Raw genomic sequence first — 13,716 nt, 5'->3', positions numbered from 1 at the left:
GGCGAGGGCGGACTACGGCTCCCGGCATGCTGCTCTCTTCCGCGGCGGGCGGGGCCGGGGCACGCCGGGATGTGCGGCTCCCGGCGCCCCGGGATCTGCCATCTCTTCCTCGGAGCCGCGGGGAATGCTGCTGGTGTTGCCTTGCCTGCTCAGAAGGACAGCGAACCGAGCTGGCGTGTCCCTCTAGAGCGTCCGCGGTTGCCGCAAGGGGTGCCATGGCCAAGACACTGATGGGGACCGAAATGCCTTAGGACTTCATTCTGCGCTTGCGCCTGCTACGAAATGTCCTGGCACAAGTGCCCAGCTGGGGACAGGGCCTGGTACAGCGGGAGAGGCGGCGGCGGTGCGGGGCTTCTCCTGTCCCTTGTCCCCAGGTTTATTCCTGACCCCCACGGTGCCGGGGCAGGCACGGCCAGGGCACGCACCCGCACCACTGCTCTCCCAGGGTGTGCGGGGACTCGGCTGCTGCACCACAGCGAGCCCTGCGTAGCTGGGGCTGCAGGTGCCTCTGGCCCCATGCCTGGGCACTGGGCTCACAAGGCGGCACAGAGCAGCACTGTGCCAGCTTGGCACACCACGCACCCCCAGTTCCCTCCGCACTGAGCTCCACCCTCACCCCAGGCACACCCCTGACTGTAATCCCCCACCAGCACTCCATGCACGAGGCCATCCACCCTGGGCCCACAAACTGCCCCCGATGCACTGCCCCTGAGTCTCCCATTTACACTCTTTGCACACACCCCTCCACTCACCCCTGTCCCCAGGAAGCAGGCTGCAGTCACCTCTCAGGGCAGTGCCAGGACAGGGTGGTCATCACACAGGGTTTGCATCCTGACAGGGTGCCAGGAAGCAGGGGAGTAGGCAAGGACTTTGCAGTGCAGGACAGCCTAGGTTGCATGACCAGGCTTGGGGTGCAGGACCCAGCTGGACTTTTCAGCTGTGCCCAATTTAGTGTCAGGTGTGCATGCTGGCTGAATGAGGATAAGCTGTGCATTATGCTGCTGTGTACAGCTGCGGGGGTCACAGAGGGCTGGGGAAAGAGGGCTCACACCTGGGGACCTGCACACAGAGTGCCACCACATCCCTCCCACCCTACATCCACCTTTGGGTGTTTCACCTTGGGACCAGGTGGAGGGAAATGTTCTTCTCCAGGGAAAGCTGCTGTTGGCTAGAGTAGTCACAAGAGCAATGCCTAGGGCGTATTTATGTGGTGAGCACTACTGGGACCATCCTACTGTAGGTGAAAGGGTGTTCATTGTTTTGGGAATCTCAGCTCAGTTTCACCCCCAACCTGGAGCATCCTGGAGTGCCAGAGCATTGATATATACCTGGTGCCATGGGCATCGACGGGCCATACGCACAACTGGGACACAGCAGGGAGGAGGTGGAGAGCCAGTCCTTCCTGAGCACAGTGCCAGCAGGTGAGCATAGCTAGAATGACAGTCCTTTGGGTGTCCAAAGCACTGAGCCCTCCCCTAGTCATCTCCACAGGATGATGGTGAATTTTAGAGGCACCCACATCCTCCTGCAGTGGCACCAGGTAGCCCTGCCCTCCAGTCACAGTCCTCAGGGCACCAGGGGATCCCCTAGGTAAATCCCATCTGTAAAGGAATCCCCTGGAAAAGGCAAAGTTGGTTGAAGGTTTTTATATCTCGCTCTCAAACAGGGAAATCAGGTTTGTGTTGGGAGGGTGGAAGCTCAGGTTCCTCCAGCCCTCGAGGCCTTCAGAAATGAGGAGCAAAGTGGCTCACAAGCTGCCTTGAGGGCACAGCCCTGTTTTCACATGAGGCACCCCTGCGTGACAGGGTCAGGCCACAGTGTGCCATGCAGGCATGTCTGTCTGGCTTGACCGTATTGCTGGCTGCAGCTCCCCAGAGCTGGGTTTGGGGAGCAGGTGTGTCCCTTCCCCCGGGGCAGCAGTCCCCTCCTCGGTGGCACTGCTACTCTCCTCCTCTTCCTCACTCCTTGGGCAGAGGAAGCAGCATGGAAAGGCTTTGCAGGAAGATGGCAGCAGCCTCCTTAGCCCAGTGGGGAGCCTATAGGCTTGGCTGGCTTTGCCTCTCTCTCCATGGAGGTGACAGTCACCAGCTCTAACTTTCCATGGCTGCTCAGAAAGCAGCCCTCGTTCCTCCAGCGTTCCTGCAAGCAGGGAAGTAGGCAGTGAAATGGGAGCCCTTTCCTCCAGGTACATCCTCCCAGCCCACACCAGCCCCAGGATCCTCAGTAGGACTGCCTGAAGGCAGAGCTGGTGGTTTGTCCAATGGACAGATCCAGTCCTCGGAGTGGGGAATATGCAGAGCACCTAGAGCAGCCCCTCACCTGAGACCGTGTTCTCCAGAAAAAATGACAAGAAGCCAGTTAAGAAGACAGGCACCATAAGCAGGGAGAGGAAGAGGAGGTCCAGTGGCGCCCAGCCTGCAGGGACAGTGCCAGAATCAGCCAGGAGGTCCCAGCCTAGCCAGGGGAAAGGGGCAGGAGCTGCCATGGCAGAATCAGGGATTGAAGAGGGAGCTGCCTGCTACCATGAGCCGACCCAGCCTCCCAGAACACTGGAGATGTGTGGTCATGGGACTCTGGGGAATGTCCCTCCTACCTGTGGCCAGGGGAGTCAGTGCCGTGCCGAACCACCGTGGTACCAGCAGTGCCATAAACATGGCAAAGCCAACAATGAAGATATTCCTCCCTGAGTCAATGTCTGCGTACTGGAAGTAGGAGATCCCCGTGCCCACAGCCATGGCGTAGGTTACACAGAGCACCCCTCCTGCGAGGGGCAGGAGTCAGGCAGTGCCAGGCAGGCTGCAGGTGTCGCAGCAAGGGGCAGGGCAGGGTACCCACCGTGAACTGCCAGTGGGATGTGGGTGAGGAGCCCTGCCAGCCTCGGGGACATGCCCAACACCATGCACGCCACAGCGCTTACTTGCACCGAGAGGAGAGAGCCAGCCTGGCAGAAAGAAGAATGGGAAAGTGAGGATGGGTGGCATCACCTCCTGCTCTGTCTCCCGCCCCATCCTGCTGTACACACCTGCCTTTCCCAGTGCTGTCTTGGTGACTGCCTGGCCATTACGAGTCCCGCACACCTGCTCAACTGCCTCCCCATCCCTTGCCAACCCATTTCCCCCACCTTGGCATACCTGTGTGAGGCCAGTGGCACAGGTGTTGGCAATGCTGGAGGCTGTGCCCCCCAGGGTGCCCAGCAGTCCTGCCAGGAGGCTGCCCAACCCTTCCATGCAGAGCCCCCGGTTACAGGCGTGAGGGGGTAGCCGGGGGACTCGCAGCAGCCTCCCACACAGCACGTAGCAACCCACGGAGTTCATGCTGCAGCCGATGGCCATGGCAATGCCCACTGCCAACGCCCGGGGGGTGAGCAGCGGCCACCTCCACTCTCCTGCAGTAGAGGGAAAAGGGACAGGTGATACAAGTTCTGTCCAAACGTGGATGGCTGCACTCAGCCCTGCTGCCCCCCACCTGCATAGGGGATGTGGATCCAAGGGGCATTGAAAGTGCTGTTGGCCCAAGACAGCTGTGCCATGGCCGGGTCCAGTGATTCCCAGGGAATGTGGAAGTAGCTGAGGATGGCACAGACAATGCAGACACCAGCAAATGGGAACAGTACCTGGAAGGCAAAAGGAGACCCTCAGCAGGGGACCCTCCCCCCTGCCTGCCCTGGCCAGCACCCCATCCTTGTCCTGTCACCTTTCCCAAGGAGTCATACCACATCTCCCCTTACCCCTGCAGGAAGCAGTCCAAGCTGTTCTGCTCTAACACCCTAGGTCCCCAGCACATCCCGAGAAGCATCCATGTTCTGGGAGCTGCACCAGAGCTTCTCATCCCTGCCTGTGCTCCAGGTCTTACCTAAACCCACACCAAAGAGCCAGGCTTGGGGAGAGAAGCGTGGTGACAGTGAAGAGAGCAGACAAACCACAGTACCGAGAACGTGCGCAGGGTGGGAACTGATGACTCTGTGGAGCCCTCCCAAGCATGAGGCCAGGCACAAAAAGGCAGGCGGCAGGACCGCAGGTGTTGGGAGAAGGTGACAGCAAGGAGCATGAGCCTAAGAGAGTGAGCACGGGTCACCACACAGCATCACAGTCAGTGATGAGGCCCCAAATGTGTGCCATGCACTGCAAGGGTGCCCCATCCCTGTCCCACTGGTGAAAGAAAGCCCCAGGAGCCACCCACCAGTACAGTCCCTGGCTCACATACAGCAGTGCTACACCCCAGTTAGTGGAGCAGAAGAAAGCTGCTTCCTTGTATGCAGACAGCCCGATGATGGACAGGCTGGGGGCCAGGACCATGGGCCCGCAGTGCCGGGCTGCCCACCCGCACACGCCAGACACTCCCAGCACCAACTGAATCAGCCCAGAGACCAGCACTGCTCCAGAGACCTGAAAGAGGAAAGGACGGGCCTGTGGGGCAGGATACATGGAGAGCAGTCCAACACCTTCCCTTCGTGACATTCCCAGTGCCCCAGCAGCATCGCTTGTTTTACATGCTCCACTCACCCCGAGCGCAGAGAAACATATACATGGACATGCATTATGATCCCCATTGCCTTCGCACCTCTATTCATGGCAAATCCCAGAAAAAGAGATTGGGGGTACAGGGATATGGGTGACAAGTGGAAAGCTGATCGAGCAGGATGGGGACCTCCATCCTAGCACAGGAGCACCCACCTCTCGCAGCGAGTCAGCCCAGCTCCCTGTGTCTCTGCAATGAGGTACGAGGCATGTACTGGCCACGGCTGTGCCTGGAAGGGAATTTTGGAAGGGTGTGATACATGTGGATCCTGGGCTCCTGGAGCCGTCTCCAAGAGCATGCAGCAAGGAGACTGCTGGCTGGAGAAGGACCGGTGTGCCAGCATCCCCATCCCCATTAGCCCTGACCCTGGGGAAGTGACCATAGATTTAGCAAGTGCACTCAGGAGTGAGTAGCACGCTGTGCACCATCACCAGAGGGGCCAGCAGGCAGGACCCCTTGCTACCCCTCATCCCTACCCCACCTACCAGGCACCTCATCATTGCCATTCCCCTGGCACCAGCATGGCCCAGGCCCCAAAGGACAAAGGCTCCAGAGCTGTGCTCACCATTCCTGTTTGTGCTGGCACCAGGGGACAGGTGGGAGCTCAGCATCATGGCAGGGACCAAGTACTCAAAGGATGGGATTTGAACTAGCGGCAGCCTGAGGAAGGGGACAACAAGCACACATTAGGGAGGAAGGACAGCAAAGGGAACAAGGCTCCTCCAAAAGCCCAGGCTGCCAGAGGAGCAGGGGTGGGAAGAGAAGAACTCCAAAGTGGCAGGAGGTTACCCCATATTCTACATGTGCCCTAGTACATCCCAAGGGACAGCACATGGAGTATGTGCAGAGGTCAGAGGCTTTGCCAAATCCCATACCCAGGCCCTGTGTGGGCAGCACAGGCACCGGATGGTCTGAAGGAGCTGTGTACAATGTTGGAGCAAGGCAGTGAGTAGCTAGAGGGAAAGCACAGCAATTTTTCTAGAGGTATGTGCAAGATGGAGGGGACGACTGTGACAGCTGTGCAGAGATTCAGCACAGTAAGTTTTCCTTGTGCCCCTTCCCACTTCCAGCAAAGCTCATCTTCCTGCATCCCAGGAGGATACAGACATACCCTGCCATGGCATCACCCTCCTCCTCGTGACAGCTGCTCCCCCTTCACCCCCCCTTGCTCACCGGCTCCCCAGGGTGGTCTGCAGCACTGTGGAGATGCCGCAGGCAAAGAGGCTACATGCCAGCAGCTTGCTGGTGGTCTGGGCATGAGGTGGCTCCTGGGGCAGGGTGGGCAGCAGGAGGAGGTGGAAGATGCAGAGCAGGGAGGTCTGTACAGCCAGGTGCTGCGCAGGGAAGAGATGGAGCAGTCACAACTCCTTGCAGCACCTACAGCTGTAGCTCCCCATGCCCAGTCCCCGTGAGAGGGCAGATGCCCACTGACACCACCTGGGCAGCACTCACTACTGCCCACTCCCCTCCCAGCATACACTGACCACAGCCCTACACACCCTTTGCCTGGTAGGATGCAGCCCCTGCCCTGCAATCTGAGAGGATCCCCAGCCCTCTCCTCATCATCCCATCTCTCTGGCTGCTCACCCTGGTCCCCCCTTACCTGAAGGGCTAAGCAGCAGTTCACCATCCATGAGCACATCTTCTGGGAGGAGCAGGACGTGAGCATGGGGCTCCCAGCTCCAGGTGCTCTGCCATGGCCCCCATTCATGCTGCTGCCTCCCCACACCGCTCCCCGTTTTCAGTGTAGAGAGGGGGGACAGGCTCCCAGCCCCCTGAGACCTCCTTGCAAATCCTCACATGGCTGAACTTCCACCTTCCCCAGGAGCTGCCCCAGGGTTAGCCATTAACTTGAGTTGGTGAGTAACCTGCCCTTGTGGCCAGGAATGCAAGTGTCACCCTGGTTTGTCACCACACGGGCCAGGTGACAGGCAGCCACAAGCAGGACATCAGACACTATTACAGTGCCAACTACCCACAGCCCGGATCCCATCACTGCCTCTGTGGGCAGGGACCGGGTAGGCCACAGCCTTGACACCTCTTCCTCCACGTGCTTAGACTATTCCCACCAGCAGCATCCTCCAGCTTCCATGTATCCTGCCCATGCTTGCTTCTCCCCAGCACAGCAGCTCCTGCCCTCCCAGTCCAGCCCGGTCTCTAATGGGGGTCTATTTTATCCCCCATTCTCCTAGGAGAGTATGGAATCCTGCCACTAGATAAGGATGCCAGAGCCAAGAGCTGCCTGCTTGGCTGGAAAGGATCCCAAGGGTACACAGGCAGGGGATGCTTATGTTTTTGTCACAGGGCAGAGGTGGCTGTGTCAGTGACCTGGCTGAGCCCTTGCTGCTCAAGGGTCACTCATTAACAGGTAAGACTTCAGAGAGCAAAGAGCAGTGGAGAACATGCATTCCCCACATTCCCAAGGATGGGGATCCTCCTCTCTCCTGCTGTCCCTGACTGCACCGGACCTGATATCCCTCCTGTAACCAGAGAGAGACTGCAGGACAGGCCTTGTAGGTCTCCTGGGCTCACTGGCAGCACCTAGGATCTGTCTTGCACAGCAGCTCCAGGAGAAGGCACAGCTGCATGGACATGGCTCCACTCTGGGGCAGGCATGCTGCCAGCATGGAGCAGCTCAGCAGGACAAAGCAGGCACACAGCAAGAACTACTTTTATTGGAAGAGATTTGCATCTACAAAAGAGTGAAAAACAGGTGTAAAATCCACAGTAAAAAGAAGGGGCATTATGAGCTGGCCTGGTCAGCAAGACAAGATGCCTTCTTCCCACTCTGAGGAGCAGTCAGGCACTGTTTGCTCACAGACACAGCTGGGGTTTGGGATGGGGTCACAAAGCACCCCAGATTCAAAACACCCAACACAAGCAGGATAAGGAAGTTCAGCCCTAACCACACCTCATCCCCACCAAGCCCAGCAGGGCCCAGCCACATCAGGGTACCTGCTCGGTGTCACTCTTGCAAGTTCCAGGAAGCGGCCTAACAGCCCCCAAATGTAAGTACTGCTATGACCAGCCAGCTCATTCCCACCTCCTTCAACCTCCTCTCCCCTATCCCAGGCACCCCACCTTCTCACTGGGGTCAGTGCCTTAGCCCCTCCACCCTGCACACACAGTCCCAGCCTCCAACATCCCATATGCCACCTCTGTCCAACACCACTCACTACAGGAAGAGGGACAATACCCCCCCTTTGCACAAGCACCCCAGCCCAAAGGCAACCCATATTTACCCTCCAGCTAGTAAGTTCCCACCCCAGCAAGCCAGCTCTATCCCAACCTGCCCCAGCAGCCCCCAAGTGAAGAACATCCCTGCCCTGGGTGGGGGAACACAAGTGCTGGTTTGAAAGTAATGCACAGGCCTTCAGCCCCATGCAGTTCCAAGGATCAGGGGTCCCAGAAGTGCAAGGAAGTAAGTTGTGCCACACTGGAAGGGAAAGGGAAAGGGGCTGCTGTCCTGTACTCCTAGCTGGGAAAAATGAAGCTCTTGATTCTACTGAGATCCATAGCAGTGTGCAAGAAGCACTGCTTCAGCCCCAGGGGGTCCAGCCAGTCCTCATGGTTAGGGGCTGCATCCCATGTGGGGCCTGCAGTGGCTGAGCAGGTGTGGCAGTGGAGCACTGGAGGAGCTGGGAGCACGGCAAGTCCGAAGGGGCCAGGCTGGCTGGGGGCTGCAGTGGGGCTGGTACGGTTGGATCTCTCACAGGCAGTGGGCACTTTCCGGAAAGGACCTTGTGGGAGGCTCCTGTGTTGGGCTAGATCAGGTGCCTTTGGGTAGGACAGAGCCGTCATCATGCTGCCCCACAGGTAGAGTGCAGTTGCTGTGACACCCCCACGACGTGGCTCCTTGGTCATCTCATTCTCCCCCAGGCAACGGGTGCAGCTGGCTGAGGAGATGTTGGGCAGCTCGGGCTGGGGCTGGCCAGGGGCTGGGGCTGGCTGAGCATCCAGCTGGCACCTGCCCTCCTCAGGGAACAGCGCAGGCCGGGGAGCTGCAGTGCTGACACTCCTCATGCACACAGACCGGTGCACTACAGTGATGGAGGTGAAGATGGCTGCGAAGCCAGTCAGGTACACCACACCCAGGAGGCAGGCCAGCTAAGGAGAAACCAAATGTTAGCCCAGACCCACCCAGCAACACCACCCACCAGCCATAATGCAGCATGGCCAGGATCAACCCGGCAGCTGCGATGGGAAAAAGCATCCCCCTGGATGCCAAGAGCTGGCAGCCACACTGCTTATGGTGGGTGGCACACAGCCTGCCCAAAGCAAGGCCTAAATATCACAAACCAAAATGCCCCAGCTAAAAGCCAACAGTTCCTGTTCAAGACCCTAGCCAGCACCCAGTTGCCTCCATGCCACCACCATGCCCTTGCACCATGACTTGTGGGGCTGCGGTCCAGCACAGGGCACACCACCCAGCACCAGGCTGCAGTGCCTCAGGCAGTGCAGCTGCAAATCAGCATCTTCTGACAGCCTCCCTTTTCAACAAGGAATAAATCAAGGTGCTGCTCTCAGTGGAAAAGGGGGTCCTGCTCCAAATCTACAGCCTCCTAGGTCCCATGTTCTTGCAAGTAGCTCCTCTCCTATGCCCTTACCTTCACCACTTGCTGGTAGAACTGGCCCAGCACATGCTGCCACATGGACTGCTCCATGAGGACACACAGATCTGTGTAGGTGAACCAGCCACGCCACATGCCCTGTTTTTCAGCCACACTGCAAGAAGAAAAAAAAAAAAAAAATGGGGAATGGTGGATGTGGTATGCACCTTTCCCCATCAAAGCAGCTTCAGCCCAGGCAGCCTTGGAGTAGACCCTGCTTAAGCTCTGCAGAAGGGAGCCGGAGAGCCTAGCTAAGGCTCACAGGTGTCCCAATCTCTTATTTCACTGCAGCAGGGCTACCTCCAAGCAGGGGCAGAGCCAGGCTGCAACACAGATAAAGGGATCACCCCCATCCCAGACACCTACCGTCCTTCCAGCCAGCTCAGCACTTCAAACAGCTCCCGCGGATCTGTGTAGAGACTCCAGTCCTGTCAGGACAGCAGTTAAAGGTCAGCACAGTCAGGGCAGGTCACCCAGCACCCAGACACCATCCTTCTCTATCCCTTCATGGGAGCATGTGGGGGAAAACCAGAAATCCAGACTCCCCTCAATGCCTCTTTTCCCATGCTCTGTGAAACAGTTGGCAGCAGTGACAGTTTCACTTACAATGGCGCTCAGGAAGTTCATCTCCAGTGTGTTCATGGTCTGGACGTCCACCTTCCCTGCAGCTCCCCACTCGTCGTTGAACACCTCCTCCTCCTCACCCTCATCATACAGGTACTTACTTGCAACCATCTAAAAGTAGCACAAAGGACAGGATCTCAGTCTTCACTGCACTCTTCCAGGCTTCCCTCCAGCCCAGTTACCCCCCTGCCCACCACTCACCATGGAGATCAGGAAGAGGTCTGAAGATGAGATCTGCTGGAGGTATTCGGGATTCCGGTGCCGGAGTCTCTCAATGTAAACCAGTGCCAACATCATGGAGCAGGGCGAGATGCAAGCTTCCCTGTGGGACAGGGCAAGAACCAATGCTACAAACGTCCCAGGCACCACAGCACAACTTGGTTGCTCCCTCCCCATGCAGGCAGTAGGAAGGTTTAGCAAATCACTAAATAGGTCACAGCCTTGCCAGCTCTGTGCCAGCTGTCCTGAGCTGCAGCAAGAGAAAATGCAGGGGATGCAGGGTGGAGAGCAGAAAGCCCTGGTTTCTGTTCCCAGGCACAGTCAGCTCTCAACTGAGCAGCCCTGCCGGCAGCAAGGAATGCTGTGAGGGCTCAGCTGCCAAGAGGAGACTCCAGGTTCAAACCTGGTTACCCAGGGAGCTACAGTTCCAGCCAGTACAGACTCCCAGTAACAAGAGCACACATGCATCCCAGAGAGCAGGGCATACTTGAAGTAGGCCTGCCTGCATCAGGAAATCACCGTGCCTGCTGTCTGTGCCACCTACCCCTTTTTGCTCTTTTTGACACTAATCAGGCCTAAGCACAAAGCCAGTGACTGCACCAGGGGACAAAAGTGAGTCACAAGTAAGACCAGAGCTCCAAGTTCTGACCCAGGACATGAAGAGACAGGTTTTGCTTCTTACCGAGATACATGAGACACATATTTCTTCTGGAGTCTGCGGATAGGACTGGGAGCCACTTTCTGCAGCAACTCCACAGCAATATCTAGGACAGAAAAGCACCAAAAAGAGTTAGCCTCATGTGGCACAGCCCACACCCACCCTTCCCCTTCTCCCCACAAGCCCACCAGGTCTTGGTGTTTGCTCAGCCCTTCAAGTTTTAATTAAACTATGAAGGTAGGACAGGCCTTATCAGAGGTCAGAGACAAGTGAGGAACAAACAAATATGCAGGTCAGGCAGATCACAGCAGGAAGAGGATGTGAGTGACCAAGGGCCTGTGGCAGTGCCAGATCAGCAGGTCTGTGTCACCAGCAGTCAGCTGCGGAGAAACAACCTCCCCTCACCCTGCAGGATCTCAGACAGCCCTTCTGGAGACCTTCTTGGACCTGATGTCAGACCACATCTTCGTGGTCCTCTGCTCCCCTCCAACCAGCAGCATCTTCCCCCTGCAGATCTCATCAGCACCGATCCAGCTTCCCCTACACCACAGCCCTAGCGCTCCCGAGATGATGACGTACAAGGTACCCATGTGAGCAGGAGCCCAAAGGTACTAATGGGGTATCAAAGCAGCAATACAGTGTAACTGCAGCTCAGCCTGCTTTCCCTGCACTCAAGGACGTGCCCCAGCATTCAAGCACTGAAAAGGCCAGAGACTGACATATACTGGCAGATGGCTCCAGCAGCTCCCATCTCACTTCCCTACACAATAGGACCAGCTGGGAGCATCCCAAGCAGCACTATGGTCTGATGCTTGGCAAGAAGTGCTTTAGACAGGAAACTTGAAATACATTTTGCTTCCAAGCTCTTGGCTGACAAAGTTGAGAATAGTGTTCATCCCAGCAGCCTTGCATTTCCAGCTACCAGGGGAAGCATCACCACACCCTCCTTTCTACATCTCTCCAGCAACTAAGAGAACAGCTGCACTAATGAGAGTGATGTGCCCAAAGTGCAGCCACCAAGCTCAGAAAAACACTGCTCTAAGGAACCTCCCTACACCATTCAGGCCACACCACTACTGTGGTGTACAACCAGGCAGACATAGCTCCAGCCACCCATTGGCTGCTCCCAGCCTCTCCCACTGCTGCTGCTCTCTCTGTCCTTCCTGGCCACCCTTGTACTACCACAGAGGCAATAACAACATCCCAAGGGATCCCTACAGCTTTTGTCCTGATATGAAACCAAATTCTTCAGCCCACAAATCCATCTCACAACAGTGTCCCGCCCTAGAGGGCGCGGAGAGCAGCTGATCAGTTTCCCCATCTCACAGCCATGGCACAGTGAGTGTGGTTACTGTTCTTCTGTTTCCAAAGAAACAAATTCACTTTTCAATTTCTCTCCTCAGCGAGGCCCATACTGCCTTCTGCATCCAACCCCCAATACCAAAGACCTTTTCCTGCTACTCCAGACTCTCCCAACAAGCCTCTGCCTTGTTTGAAGAACAGTGCCATAAACTTGCCATGTAGTTTATGGCAAGACACAGTTGTACCAAGATGGATGTCATAGTCCTGGGCCCACTTTTTTGACAGCAGCTGGTGAAGGAAGGCTGTAAAGCAGATCAGCCCATGAACACATTCTCTGTGCGTCACTCTGGTGCCCAGCTGCTGGAGCCATGGCATTTCCTGAGTGCAAGGCAGTCCTTAGAGTTAATAGCCCCCAACAGTTTTCTTGCATGACTGTACCCTTTGAACTTTCATCCATGGAACAGTCCCACCTTGTACCCGGGTATAATGCCAGCCTCAAGCGTCCCTTGCACTGCTTGTGTTGGAACTCGTGACTCCCAGCAGCACCCCAGCAGGTGGCTGCTCTGCCTGGGTCTGCCCTGGCACCACATGCTCAGCATCCTCTTCCTCACCAAGGCACATCGCACACAGCATTCTGGCAACTTCAGACTGTTTCCCTAGCAAGCAGATATCGGAAATGCTGAGACAACTACACAGCGAAGGCCCTCTAGCAAACTACTCTTGCCCTTTTCCATTCCTCTCCACCATCACCTGCAGCAGCTCCTCAACCTTAACCCAGCCATGTCCTTCTGCTCCTCAACACACTGCTGAATTGACAGGAAAAAAAAAATGCAATCCAGACAAACACACAGCAAGAACTTGTCCCCTTGGTGCTCACAACTAGAAGTTGAACAAAGCTGAGTGTTTTGCAGAGCACAAGCAATTGTCCAAGACAGCTCTTACCAGGCAGAAGTTCACAACCTGCTCTGCCAAGAAATTCACAAGCAATCTAGAGGACTTTACACACCAGTGAGATGTCAAAAATGCAGCAGTGGGCCAGACAGGGCAACAGAAGAAAGAGCAGAAGCCATGAGGCTCTGGCATCCTGCCCTGCTGTACTGAGTGGGAAAGGCCGTGCAGGGGTGGGATTTGGCACTGGGGAGGAAGCAGGTGACCTATTGGTCTCGGCCCCTTGGGCTACTTCCAACCCCCTTGACTCAGCATTCCCATCTGGGGACAATCAGCAACCCACCTGCCACAGGGCTAGAGAGATTATCCAGGCTGCAGTCTTTGTCCCAGCCATAATAGAGTCGCTTCCGCACTCTCTCGCTCAGTTGCTGGTGCCTGGGCAGGAACTGAAGGCAGACAGAGGAACGTGAGGAAGGCCCAGAGCACTCCTCATACCGTGCTTTCCACCCCAGCCCAGCTCAAGGCTACACCGGGCCGGGGCCTGCGGCCACACGGGGCTCCCCGGGAGCGAGGGATGAGGGGCGGGGATTGCCCCGGGGGCCTGCTAAGAGCAGGCTGGACCGCGGATACTCACCGTGAACTCCTGGAACCCACTGAGGGAGAAGGCACCCTCCTCGTCCAGCAACAGCTCGTCCAGCTCCATCTTACCCGCTCGCAGGGCGGGGGCTGACAGCTCCCCTTCGGCGATACAGGGCCGGCCCTGAGGGCGCGGTGCCGATCCGCTCCGAGGCCGAGGCCCGGCGCAGCGTCGGGAGCGGAACCCTCAAAGCCGCTCCCAGCCCGACCGCCACCGCCCGGCCTCCCGCCCTTCCTGTTCCGGCGTGGGGGCGCGGCCGC

General features: G+C 57.3%; 2 protein-coding genes across 2 annotated transcripts; both read right to left on the bottom strand.

Moving 5' to 3' along the window:
- Positions 1 to 1,807: 1,807 nt before the first annotated feature.
- Positions 1,808 to 6,235, bottom strand: SLC23A3 (solute carrier family 23 member 3; the record flags this gene model as incomplete). Its single annotated transcript, XM_082285373.1, has 12 exons — positions 6,122 to 6,235; positions 5,692 to 5,852; positions 5,084 to 5,178; positions 4,674 to 4,747; positions 4,204 to 4,385; positions 3,928 to 4,051; positions 3,466 to 3,613; positions 3,132 to 3,385; positions 2,836 to 2,941; positions 2,594 to 2,761; positions 2,320 to 2,415; positions 1,808 to 2,139 (listed from the first exon to the last, which is right to left on the bottom strand). Exons 1-12 carry the CDS (start codon positions 6,227 to 6,229, stop codon positions 1,808 to 1,810), a joined length of 1,848 nt encoding a protein of 615 aa, XP_082141499.1. The 5' UTR covers positions 6,230 to 6,235.
- A 936-nt stretch (positions 6,236 to 7,171) lies between these two features.
- Positions 7,172 to 13,690, bottom strand: CNPPD1 (cyclin Pas1/PHO80 domain containing 1). Its single transcript, XM_082284827.1, has 8 exons — positions 13,454 to 13,690; positions 13,163 to 13,265; positions 10,654 to 10,735; positions 9,954 to 10,074; positions 9,735 to 9,863; positions 9,495 to 9,556; positions 9,126 to 9,243; positions 7,172 to 8,625 (listed from the first exon to the last, which is right to left on the bottom strand). The coding sequence occupies exons 1-8, from the start codon at positions 13,520 to 13,522 to the stop codon at positions 7,993 to 7,995; spliced, it is 1,317 nt and encodes a 438-aa protein (XP_082140953.1). The 5' UTR covers positions 13,523 to 13,690; the 3' UTR covers positions 7,172 to 7,992.
- Between the last annotated feature and the right edge of the window lie 26 nt (positions 13,691 to 13,716).

The sequence above is a fragment of the Coloeus monedula genome, assembly GCF_965178545.1.
Source record: "Coloeus monedula genome assembly, chromosome: 7".
Classification (NCBI taxonomy): Eukaryota; Metazoa; Chordata; class Aves; order Passeriformes; family Corvidae; genus Coloeus; species Coloeus monedula.
Note: the sequence above shows the minus strand (reverse complement) of the source record. Positions and strands in the feature narration are given on the sequence as shown.

Bases quoted from the DNA above. Each gene is read 5' to 3' on its own strand.
- CNPPD1 (XM_082284827.1), bottom strand. From the start codon at position 13,522: ATGGAGCTGGACGAGCTGTTGCTGGACGAGGAGGGTGCCTTCTCCCTC. The intron at 10,075-10,653 runs GTAAGAAGCAAA...CCTGTCCCACAG, and splicing joins TATGTGTCTCATGTATCTCG to GGAAGCTTGCATCTCGCCCT. The intron at 9,557-9,734 runs GTAAGTGAAACT...CTGTCCTGACAG, and splicing joins TGAACTTCCTGAGCGCCATT to GACTGGAGTCTCTACACAGA.